Below are 12,027 nucleotides of genomic sequence, written 5' to 3'. Positions count from 1 at the left end.
GGCATCCCCTCTTGCCCCCTAGGAAGACCTTCCAGGCCTCCTTGCTGGTGCTGTGCTCCTCCCTCACATCTGTTGCCTCACTAAGACATCTCTTTCTGGACATCTTGCTTGAAGTTAGGCCACTTGCCAACAGTATAGGCAGACAGGGTTTTCAGAGTTATTTGTGACTCAACTAAAAGTTTGTAGCATATTCTTAATAGTCTGTATCCCAAGAATTATGCCGGATATCAAACCAGTAAGAGTGGTGAGTCCTGGGAAGACTGGATTGGAGGAGAGGGGACATTGGTTAAGAGCCTCTCATCCATACTGCTTCAATTTTTAAAATGAGAATTAAAATTAAATTTAAAATAATTGTGCTGAGTAGTCAAGTTTGAAAATTAAAACCATATCAGAGGTGATACTGGTAAGATACCAGCAAAATAAATATGGTTTGTTGAATATGTATTTCTTTCAACCCGCCATATTCCCTAGGAAAGGTTTAGTTCTAATTATATCCTGTAAGTTTAGTTAGGTAGTTGGCTTTGGAATAATTTTTTATTTTTATTTTTTTGAAACTGGATCTTGCTGTGTCACCCAGGCTGGAGTACAGAGGTGTAATCACGGTTCACTGCAGCCTCGACCTCTCAGAATCAAGCAATTTTCCTACCTTAGTCTCCTTAGTTACTGAAGCTACAGGTGCATGCCACCATGCCGGTTAATTTTTTACTTTTCTTTTTTCTTTTTTTTTTTTTTTTTTTTTTGGGTAGAGACGCAGGGTCTTCCTATGTTGCTCAGGCTGACCTTGAACTCGTGAGCTCAACTGATCCTCCTGCCTCGGCCTCCCAACATGAAGTGCTAGGATTACAGGAGTGAGCCACCACACTCAGCCTAGAGGAATTCTTGAAGTCAGCTTGCAGTTTAGCAGGACCTGGGAACTGATTTAACCCAAGATCCACTGAACATTCCCATCCCTTCTATGAATTCCAAGACTATTTTGGCTGCTCTGAAAGAGAGTAGAGAGAACTGGAGTGGTTCACAGTTTTACTGCTGCTGCTGTACCTGATCAGACGATAGGATTGCAATGTAGTTCTGAGCATTGCAAAGCTGTTTTGGGGGAATTTGCCACAATTTATACCTTAGAAGGAAAATAGTGCTGTAGATATTTGACTAGGTAATTTCACATGTTGATTTTAGAATTTTTATATTTATTTAAATATGTGTGTGTACCTGATACAGAGGTTCACAGCCTTGCAGAGAAAGTAATGAAGCTGTTTCGTAAAACCTGGATTCAAGAGTACTTGGAAAACTGCTCAGTTTCTCTAGCCTGCCTACCCTCTGCTTTAATTCCTTTTTTCCATCCCTGAATACAGGCAAGAGTTTGAGACTCACTGCCCAGCAGGCTAGGGACTGAGTGGCTCTTTCTAGCCATGTCTGTTAAGGAGACATGTAATAATGAGCAACTTTATGGGGTTGGCAAATAATTTGGACTAATGATAGATCCAGAGAAGAATCTGTGTTTTAGCCTGAGCAGAAGCTTTAATGAGAATAGGGGACTAAAAATTAGTGTTATTCTCTTGCTAGTCTACAGTTGACAAAAAATTAATGAATCCAGTTCTCTGAAGCACTGAGGGTCAGATATAACCACATAGCCTCGAGCAGGACCAGACTCATCTTGGAAGTTGCAGCCAACTTCCTTTGTTTTCACCAATGTATTTAATTAGGGGTCACATCCACATTCAAGTACTGAATTGCTGGGATCCCATTGGGGTTCAGTTCAGCTTTTGTTTATTGGACTCTGCCCAGTACCAGATTCAAAGGTGTGTCAGACATAGCCCTTGCTGTCAAGGAGCTCCTGTTGAGTGTAGAAAACGGACCCATGGATATTACCAATATAATATATATCTCAGAGGAGGAACACTTTGTCAGACCAAGGAGGATTTGCAGGAGATAACACCTAAAAGAAGAGGGGCTCTCAGACATTAGCGTATGTGTTGTGAGTAAGGAAACTGTGTGCAGTCATGAAGTCATAATGGGTCTGGAGAGGTCTTGGATTTTACCCTGAAGGTAGTTATTGACTGAATTTAGGTGGCGAGATACCCAAAGTTCAAATTTGCTTTTTAGAAAGAAAGACTGCTGGGACACAATGTATAGGAGGGAGATAGGGAGATAACTCGAGTTAAGATATTTCTAATTCTCATTGCAATTCCATCTGAGAATTACTGATTCAAACACTATTAAATAAAAAAAGTCAAGTAGAGGGGACGACAGATAGCGGGGCAGTGAGGTGCTTCCACATTCCCTGTGGCACCATCTCAGCACTGTGCCCTAACATGGGGCTGAAGCTCTGACTTAAAATCTCTAGCTGGGGGAAATGAGGCACGCTGTTTTGGACAGAAGTATTGGGTTGATTGTGAAACTAAGGGGCCAACTTCCAAACAGTGCCACCTTTCTGACAGCGGTGTAGATACTGGTTCCAGATGAGCCTCTGCTGGGCTCACCATTGCTTTGAACACCTGCACACGCATAGGTGGCTCCAACCTTGAGGAGCATTTCTTCTGCATTTGTTTGTGTCATTGTAAAATGAAGGTGCTGGCTATTTAAAATATATTCCTATATCTCTATATTCAAATATGTGAATATATATTTCATAGATTCCATCATGAAATAAATAAAATATTCACAGCATTTATTAGCAACTTGCTATAAATTGATTTTGAAGAGACTGTTCCAGCCATTATCGGGAAATGCACTGGGGAGAAGTGAGGAGCAAGAATAGGAGCAGAGAACCAGCTAAGCGGCCCCAACAAGCAAGAATGACAGCAGTGAAAGTGAAGAATTTTTGGTAGATCTGATTTTGAAAGAGGAAATGATAGGACTTGCTGATGGGCTGATATGAGGGCTCGGGTGAGAAATTCACGACAGATGTCAGGGTCTGCCCTGAACAACTGGGTGGAGGGTGATGCCCTTGATTATAAAAAGCCTTAATAACCACTTCCCTTTATTGAGCATGTGTTTGGTATCCTGCCCTGTACTAAGAGTTTTATACATATTTCATTTAAACTTCAAACAAACCCTATAAAGAAAGTGTTGTTACTGTTCGCAGTGTTGGTTGAGGAAGCTGAGCCCTGAGAGGTTGGGCTGCAGGCCCTGAAACAATAGCTGGTGAATAGAGGAGCTAGATTTCCACGAGACTACCTGTACCACTGCCTTATATGGCATCTTTCTATGAGTGTACAGCTTACTGTGATTTTTCTCTCTTTTCAGGGTTGTGGTTTTTTTGCACTGAATGTAACGTAGACTCATCTTCACGGGCTTGTGTTGCCCCAGGTACTGTCAAAGGTAAGTTTTTAAAATATATATCTACCATGTATTGGCAATAGTCTTCTTCTTAAAAAGAAGTACTTTTTAAGAACATTGTTGCCCCTAGGCCGGGCACGATGGCTCACACCTGTAATCCCATCTACTTTGAGAGGCCAAGGCAGGCAGATCATTAGGTCAGGAGTTCAAGACCATCCTGGCCAATACGGTGAAACCCCATCTCTACTAAAAATACAAAAATTAGGCAGAAGTGGCGGTGGACACTTGTAGTCTGAGCTACTCAGTAGACTAAGGCAGGAGAATCACTTGAACCCAGGAGGTGGAGGTTGCAGTGCGCCAAGATCACGCCATTGTACTCCAACCTGGGTGACAGAGCAAGATTCCATCTCAAAAAAAGAAAAGAAAAGAACATTGTTGCCTTTTTACCAAGTCTTTACAGAAAGATATTTTATTTTTAAGGTGACCATCACAATAGCCCCTTGTTTTCCTACTATATGGTAGGTCCCTTTAAAAAGCAGTGGTATTGGCTGGGTGCGGTAGCTCACACCTGTAATCCCAGCACTTTGGGAGGCCAAGGCAGGCAGATTATAAAGTCAGGAGTTCAAGACCAGCCTGGCCAAATGTTGAAACCCCGTCTCTACTAAAAATACAAAAAAAAAAAAAAAAAAAAAAAAATTAGCTGGGCGTGGTAGTGCATGCCTGTAGTCTCAAGAGGTTGAGGCAGAAAAATCGCTTGAATCTGGGAGGAGGAGGTTGCAGTGAGCCAAGATAGTGCCACTGCACTCCAGTCTGGGTGACAGAGTGAGACTCTGTCTCCAAAAACAAACCAAAAAAAAGCACTGGTATTTTAGATGGATAGACATTTGGTGCCTCATCCTAGAAAGCTACAACTTAGTTATTAGGATTATATGAGTTTTATGCTTTATGTGAGTGTACTCCCAGTTTCTCTGTCTCTAGCCTTTCCCTGCTGTGGTCTGTAGTCCACATTACTGCCAGAGTTCACTTTCTGAATGGTAGATTTACTCAGGTCACGCCTTTGCTTAAAGAGCTCTCATGGCATCCAGTTGCTGCAGATGTTGTCCTTCAGATCCCTTCAAAACCTAATTCCAGCCAACATTTCTGGCTGCCTTTTTAGTGAATCCTCATGTGTAAGCCCTAACGCACCATTTTCTTTCGTGGCATTGTGCCTTGGTTGATGCTTCTCTCTTTTTGGAGTTTGGAAGCGGGGAGGGGAATGTGACCGTCTAGTCTCTTTGTGTTTTTCTTGTTGTCTTCTCCCAAACTCCCTTGGCAGAATTTCTTTTTCATCTGTGTTGCAAGAACACCTATTGTTATTACAGTAATAAGTTTTTCAGTATTTTATATTGAAGTGATTTATTTGTGTCTGTCTCCTTTACTAATATATAAACCCTTTGAGACTGCTTGGAAAGGAGCTAAACCTATTTTTAATGCCTAAAAGAGGCCCCCACAAGCAAGAAAGGATGACAGCAGTGAAAATGAAGAATTGTGAGTAGATCTGAGAAACAAATTTTGAAAGCAAAAATGATAGGACTTGCCGATGAGCTAATATGAGAGTTCCAGGGATAGGATGAGAAATTAATGATGAATTTTTCCCCAACCCTTTGCTCAGCTTATGTGCCTAGTGTATGCACCTTGTCTCTATAGAGACAGCCACTTACCAGAAGACAGTAGCCATAACTATAGCCTCTGCTAAGGTCGCAATACTCTGTGGCCTATGGTTTATGAACCTCCAGTTCACCCTCAGTAGTGTAGAGAAATAAGATAAAAATTCTCTTAGACACCTTGCCAAGAGTTCTACACACATTGTTTAATCTTTATAATACCTCTTCCTGCACAGCTTTATGGATGAAAATACTCAGGATTAGAAAGTTAAATAACTCGTCCAGGATCACACAGCTAATAACTGACAAGAATGATTCTACATTTTTAAAGCCACAACTCATTCCAGCATAACACACTATCCCGACTCCATCTGGCATGTGGTAGAGGCACAGTAAATGTTTATTGAATTGTTACCTATTGCGTTTTAAATAAAAAGCATTTCAGTTGCTTAATTCAGTCATTCTTACCTAGAAATTTATTGAATACCTATTAAATGCCAGGTACACAGTTTTAAGTAGACTGAATAGACAGATCAACAAGATTTAGTGCCTGATATCAAGGGGTTGACACTTCTAATCCTTGTCACATAGAGCAGGCATCCCCAAACTACGGCCCGTGGGCCGCATGCGGCCCCCTGAGGCCATTTTTCTGGCCCCCCGCCACACTTCAGGAAGGGGCACCTCTTTTATTGGTGGTCAGTGAGAGGAGCACAGTAGGTGGTGGCCCTCCAACGGTCTGAGGGACAGTGAACTGGCCCCCTGTGTAAAAAGTTTGGGACGCCTGACATAGAGGAATCTGTAGGAGTAAATAAATCCAATAAAGTGTTACAGATCCCTTAATAGAATTCAAACAAGATCCAGCACTGAGGAAGGGATCATCACTTCTGCCTAGAGATGGATCAGAAAATAGTTCATAAAAATTGAGCCTTGATTGAAAATTAGGGTGTCCCCTTGTGGCGGCAAAGGGAGTGATAGCAACAAAAAACATGGAAACCTGAAACAGTCTGCCATATTGGCAAAGCTGTAAGAAGTTCATTATGGCTGAAACAAAAGAATCAGAGACCAGGCAGATGAGGCTGGAGAGGCAGGTGTGGGCTGGATCCTGGAGGGCTTTTGAAAAATATTAACATATTTGTCAATTTTCCTGGAAGAACTTGCACAGGTACTATAGGACATTACTTGTATTTAGTCATTAACATTTGTTGAGTCCTGTCATGACTGTGTCAAGTCAAGACTACTCACCACTTACCACAGGTCACAAACTGGTGACTGCTCCAAGGTGAAGTGGAAGCAGAAATTAAACAGTTGTGTTGGCTGGGCATGGTGGCTCACACCTATAATCCCAGCACTTTGGGAGGCTGAGGTGGGTGGATCACTTGATGTCAGGAGTTCGAGACCAGCCTGGCCAACCTGGTGAAACGCTGTTTCTACTAAGAATATAAAAATTAGCCTGGCATGGTAGCACATGCCCATAATCCTAGTCACTTGGGAGGCTGAGGCAGGAGAATATAGCCTGTTATAGAAAACTGAACTTAATTCTGAGGAGAATACGTTTCAGATATAAGTTGAGATCAAAGGGTATCCAATAAATAATATTCTCTTCCCTGCTCAAGTTCTGAACCTATAGAGACATAGGACAAAGGAGCAAGGCAGGTAGGTGGAGATCAAAATTTCGCGTTTATCACTTATAAAGTTACGATAGGAGAACTGGTTTACATCTAAGGGCAAATAGACTTTTTAATACTAAACTGCAGGACTTAGCAGGTTTATTCACCCAGCAACACTAGTCTGGGGTAGACCTGCCTCCTAGCAGAGGAAAGGAGCAGAGCAGAACAGGTGCCCCCAGAGGAAAGGGGAGAGAAAAGGGCTGGACTTTGCAAGTCTAGTTTCTTCTTCCAGATGCACTAATCAGAGAAGTCCTGTCACCCCTGGCAGCCTGAGTCAGGGATATGATAAGTCCAGGAATATTAAAAATTGGGTATTGTCCCATGTGGAAGGAAGCATCAAGAGCCGGGAAAAAAGTTTTCCTCCCCTCTCATTCCCCAGCTTTTGTTTCCTAGTGCATTGTTCTTAACCAGTAAGTCTAGGTTATGCCAGTCTTTGTCCATCCGTCCATCTGTCCTTCCTTTCTTCCTCCCTCCCTTTCTTCCTCCCTCCCTTCCTTCCATCTATAGTCAGAAACCTCTTAATTTTCATTTTCCTTTTGAATCACCTAGGTAAGCCTCGCACAAGCCATTGAAACGTAGTTCACTGGTTTTGTAATGCATGTGTGCTGTTTGAAATTCAGCTGCTTTGCAGCTTATATGCAGCAAGTAATTGTTCCACTTTCTGACGTCTGAAAGGCCTATAGGAAGAAAGTCTGTTTTCCCTTAAGTCTAATCTTTCCTCAGCCATGCCTGCTTAGGAAAAGCTGTGCCGGCATAATTCAAGGTCAAGCAGCAGTCTTCTGAACACTGAAGACACCCAAGCCCTCTAATGCTGTATTCCCTTCGCTGAGGCCAGCACTGCTGGCATTTGCTTGCTAGGCCTGAGCGGCCAGTGTGTAATGAGACTGCCTGCACAGCTCATGTTTAAATGAGCTTTAATACCACCGTCACCACGACCACCACCACAACTGCCTGTGGCTTGTTTCTTGATGAGGCCTGCAAAGCCCCCAACCCTTTGCTAAGGCTTATGTGCCTAGTACATGCAGCTTTGTCTCTATAGAAACAGCCGCTTATGCGAAGACAAAGTTGCCATAACTACAGTCACTGCTGAGGTCAAAATACTGTGTGCCTATGGTTTATACATTTCTAATTCAGCCTCAGTAGTTAAAAGCTTGTGTGTAACTATAAAAACATCAGTAAAAAGCCTAATACAAGCTTCTACAAGAAAATACTGTGCCGCCTCATTACAGTCCAAGACCCAAAGTCCTGGCCTTCACGGAAGCCTCAGAAATGCCAAATGTATTTTACTGCCTTGAATTTTACTTCGTGTCTGTTTATCGTAATTATAGTGCCATGCACCAGCGGTTAGGATCTCTGAGACCCAATAAATAGCATTGTCCCTCCCTTGACCGGGTTCTGTATTTTGGTCTCTGAAATGTCCTCCTTTTAAAAGCTTATCTGCAGCGAATAATTGTTACACTTTTAATTTTTCCCTCCTTTTTAAAAGGAGGGCATTTGGGAGACCAAAATATTGTTTCTCTGACTAGTAAAGCAGTATTGGACCGCCTGTTCTGCTGCCACTGCCACTGTGTGTGCCGCTGGACGGAGGGGCCGGGCTTAAAAAAAAAAAGCAGTATTGGAGAATGTGACACATCTACAGGCCAGTGAACTTAACACCGAACTTGGTAATTCCACAGACTGACCTACTCATGGGTAGTTGTGAGGGTCCTGCATTTATGGGTGGAGGACCAGAGGAGAATGCACGCTCCTCGGGGCAGCTGACTTCCAAAAGGAAGGAAGAGAAAGGGCTGAGCTCCACATACCTTGTTTCTCCTTCCAAACTCACTGTTAAAGATCCTGTTACCTTCTCTAGAGTGGATTTTGTGCAGGTGGAGAGGAGCCAAGGGTGGAAACTCAGGAGCCAGGAAGAAGCATTCCCCTCTCGCAGCATGTCCAAAGGGAAATGGAGCTCGCTGGGGATTGTACCCTGATAAAAGAATTCAGAGTAGACAGTGCTTTATGAGTTGGTCATCACCATATACTTATTAAGTACCTATTATGTATCAAATGCAAATATATTATCAGTGAATCCCCAGAATAACTATTATTCCCAAGTTTTAAAAGGGAAACTGAGACGGAGACAAAATTGAGTAATTCCCTAAAGGTCCCACATCAGTAAGCATTCAGGTCTGTTGGACCCTTCAGTGAGTACCACAGCTCCCCCTCCAGGTTCCAGCCACTGCTCCTCCCCTTCAGGCCTAGCAATGGTAAGGTTCCCCACGATGGTCAGCCACTGGGTGGTTCAATAGCCTTTGTTGGTTTCCCTATTTCTATTCTAACATGTTGGAGAATTGAGGGCTGGAGTAGTAGGGAAGATAATACTTGGGTCTTGACAGACGTGGGCCTTGGTAGGATCTTATTAGGAGACGATGGTTTTTTTTTGGTTTTTTTTTTTGGTTTTTTTTTGAGACAATGGATTTTAAGAAGTGAGTGTATGGGCAGAAGTCTTGGTTAAAGCCTTGGGAGAGGAGAGGGGAGGATAGGGGAGGAGAGATGACAGTGTTCAGTGTTGGGGGTAGGGAGGAGGAGTCGGTGAAGGGAAATAGCAGTGACTGTCACAGAACAACTAATTTAGCCAGGCAAGTAAGCTGGAAAGAGACTTAAGAAAAATAGAACAGCCAGGCCGGGCGCCGTGGCTCACACCTGTAATCCCAGCACTTTGGGAGGCCGAGGTGGGTGAATCACGATGTCAACAGTTCGAGACCAGCCTGGCCAATATGGTGAAACCCCATCTCTACTAAAAATATAAAAATTAGCTGGGCACGGTGGCGTGTGCCTGTAGTCTCAGCTGCTCAGGAGGCTGAGGCAGGAGAATCACTTGAACGGGGGAAGTGGAGATTGCAGTGAGTTGAGATCGTGCCAGCCAGCATGGGTGACAGAGCAACATCCCTTCTTCCTCTCTTGCCTCCTGTATCTTGTCAGTGCCTCCCATTGACTTAGCCCAGCCAGCGGCCAGAAGATACGGGAGCCCAATGATGGTGTCCCCTGGGGCACACAGGCAGAGAATGGAGTGTGGTGGGTCTGGAGGGGCCAGCAGATGGTACAGCTCCAGACCAAGGAGTGTCCTGAGTGTAGGCCTGCAAGCATGGATGGAGTTCCAAGGAGTTTTTCTGGTTCAGCTATGCCTATAATGCATCATCTATGAAATGCAATCTGTTTCCCTGAAGTAGAACTTAAAGACATCTGTGAAGCAAATTACGCATAAAATCTTTCTGGATATGTTACTGAGTTTTTCCAATGCTGTCAACCTAATCTTCATAGAGAACATTTTTTTGTACAACTATCATAAACAGGTGAGGGACAAAATCAACTAGAGAAAGCCTGTTTTCACTTGCTGTGAGCATCAGTCATGTGTTTTACAGAGGGAATGGGCAATGTTGATTAACCTGGGAGTGAGTGAATGGATATTAATTGAGAGCTTCTACTGTACAAATTTTACATTTCACATCACAGAAGTGTGCATTTGTTCCCAAGAAGACCTTGCTAGGTGAGCAAAGTAGTTATTTTGGTAACCCCTTCCCACCTAGCAGGTGAGGAAACAGCTTCCTGGAAGTGCCTTCTTAGCCTCCAGTCTTGGCTGGTTGTAGAGAAGCCTGCACCAAAACAGAACATCAGGCATTGGCGCATTAATAGATTTTTCTTGCATGTAAAAAAAATACACTACCAGCATCTTTTTAGCTTTTTTTTTTTTTTGAGGCAGAGTCTCTGTTGCTCAGGCTGGAGTACAGTGGCATAATCATAGCTCACTGCAGCCTTGACCTCCTGGACTCAAGCAGTCCTCCCACCTCAGCCTCTTGAGTAGCTGGGCTTACATATGTGTGTCATTACAGCTGGCTAATTTTTGTATTTTGGGTAGAGGTGGGGTTTCGCCATGTTGCCCAAGCTGGTCTTAAACTCCTTAGCTCAAGCGGTACACCTGCTTCGGCCTCCCAAATTGCTGGGATTACAGACATGAGCCACTGCACCTGGCCTTTTTTAGCTTTTATGTTTTGTAGCTGTGAGCTTTAAAGTATCTGATAGGTTTGTAAATATTTGTACCTGTATTATAATGGAGATTTATGGCATTTGAATAATTATTCCTCAATAGGGCTGCCTCCATAACTCCCACCTGTAATCCCAGCACTTTGGGAGGCCAAGGCAGATGGATCACGAAGTCAGGAGTTCACGACGGGGCTAGCCAACACAGTCAAACCCTGTCTGTACTAAAAATACAAAAATTAGCCTGGGCGTGGTGGCAGGTGCCTGTAGTTCCAGCTACTTGGGAGACTGAGGCAGGAGAATTGCTTGAACCTGGGAGGCAGAGATTGCAATGACCTGAGATCACACCACTACACTCCAGCCTGGGTAACACAGCAAGACTCTGTCTCAAAAAAAATTTTTTTTTCTTCAATAATTACATATGAAATGAATTCATGAAAATGTTGCATAAATTTTTAGTAGTTTCCTTTGGCACATTTTATTCATAAAATTCTAACAAACTTTTTCTTGACTCATTTTATTCTTCGAGGAAAAATTACTTTTTACAATGTGGCCCTATAAATAGTCTCATATAAAAATAAATTAACTGACATTTAATTTATTAAGCACATTTCCTAAAAATAAAAAGTGGGGCCAGCCATTGTAGTGTACCTTAATTTCAGTTATAAAGAAAGCAAGAACGTTATTCATAAATTATAAACCCGGCTGGGCGCGGTGGCTCAAGCCTGCAATCCCAGCACTTTGGGAGGCCGAGGTGGGTGGATCACGAGGTCAAGAGATCGAGACCATCCTGGTCAACATGGTGAAACCCCGCCTCTACTAAAAATACAAAAAATTTAGCTGGGCGTGGTGGCACGTGCCTGTAATCCCAGCTACTCAGGAGGCTGAGGCAGAAGAATTGCCTGAACCCAGGAGGCGGAGGTTGCGGTGAGCCGAGATCGTGCCATTGCACTCCAGCCTGGGTAACAAGAGCAAAACTCCGTCTCAAAAAAAAAAAAAAAATTATAAACCCAAGAAACGCTGCCAATTCCAATAGCCTTAGCCTAATACTTAGGCAGTGTGATGTGCAGCATTGTAACAGCAGGTGTGCTGTCTTGCTCACTGGCATACTTTCTTGCAGGTCAGTGTCTGCTGTATTTCACCATCACCTCCGCCAAAAGCCAAATAAAATAGAGAAATCTAGAGCTGTTAATATCCCAATGCTGGAAACCTTTCCTGCTTACCCTTCTCCCCCAAGATGGGAAAAATTCCTTCTCTGCTTCTTTTTTTTTTTTTTGAGACAGAGTCTCACTCTATCACCCAGGCTGGAGTGACTCTGTCACCCCAGGCTGGAGTGCAGTGGGATGATCTCGGCTCACTGAAACCTCTGCTGCCCAGGTTCAAGCGATTCTCCTGCCTCAGCCTCCTGAGTAGCTGGGATTACA

General features: G+C 43.4%; 1 protein-coding gene across 8 annotated transcripts in view; it reads left to right on the top strand.

Annotated features, from left to right (window-relative positions):
- TNRC6B (trinucleotide repeat containing adaptor 6B) overlaps positions 1-12,027 on the top strand; it is a 296,001-nt gene that overhangs the window by 70,673 nt on the left and 213,301 nt on the right. For all 8 annotated transcript variants that reach the window (XM_074390906.1, XM_074390915.1, XM_074390905.1 and 5 more), the window contains exon 2: positions 3,244-3,318. Coding sequence is in view for 4 of the 8 variants with exons in the window: in XM_074390904.1 (XP_074247005.1) it covers positions 3,244-3,318 (75 nt within the window). In the remaining 4 variants the exon portion in view is untranslated. The remainder of the gene's footprint in view (positions 1-3,243; positions 3,319-12,027) is intronic.

The sequence above is a fragment of the Saimiri boliviensis genome, chromosome 21 (assembly GCF_048565385.1).
Source record: "Saimiri boliviensis isolate mSaiBol1 chromosome 21, mSaiBol1.pri, whole genome shotgun sequence".
NCBI lineage: Eukaryota > Metazoa > Chordata > Mammalia > Primates > Cebidae > Saimiri > Saimiri boliviensis.
The sequence above is the reverse complement of the archived record's forward strand: the minus strand, read 5'-3'. Positions and strand labels throughout refer to the sequence as shown.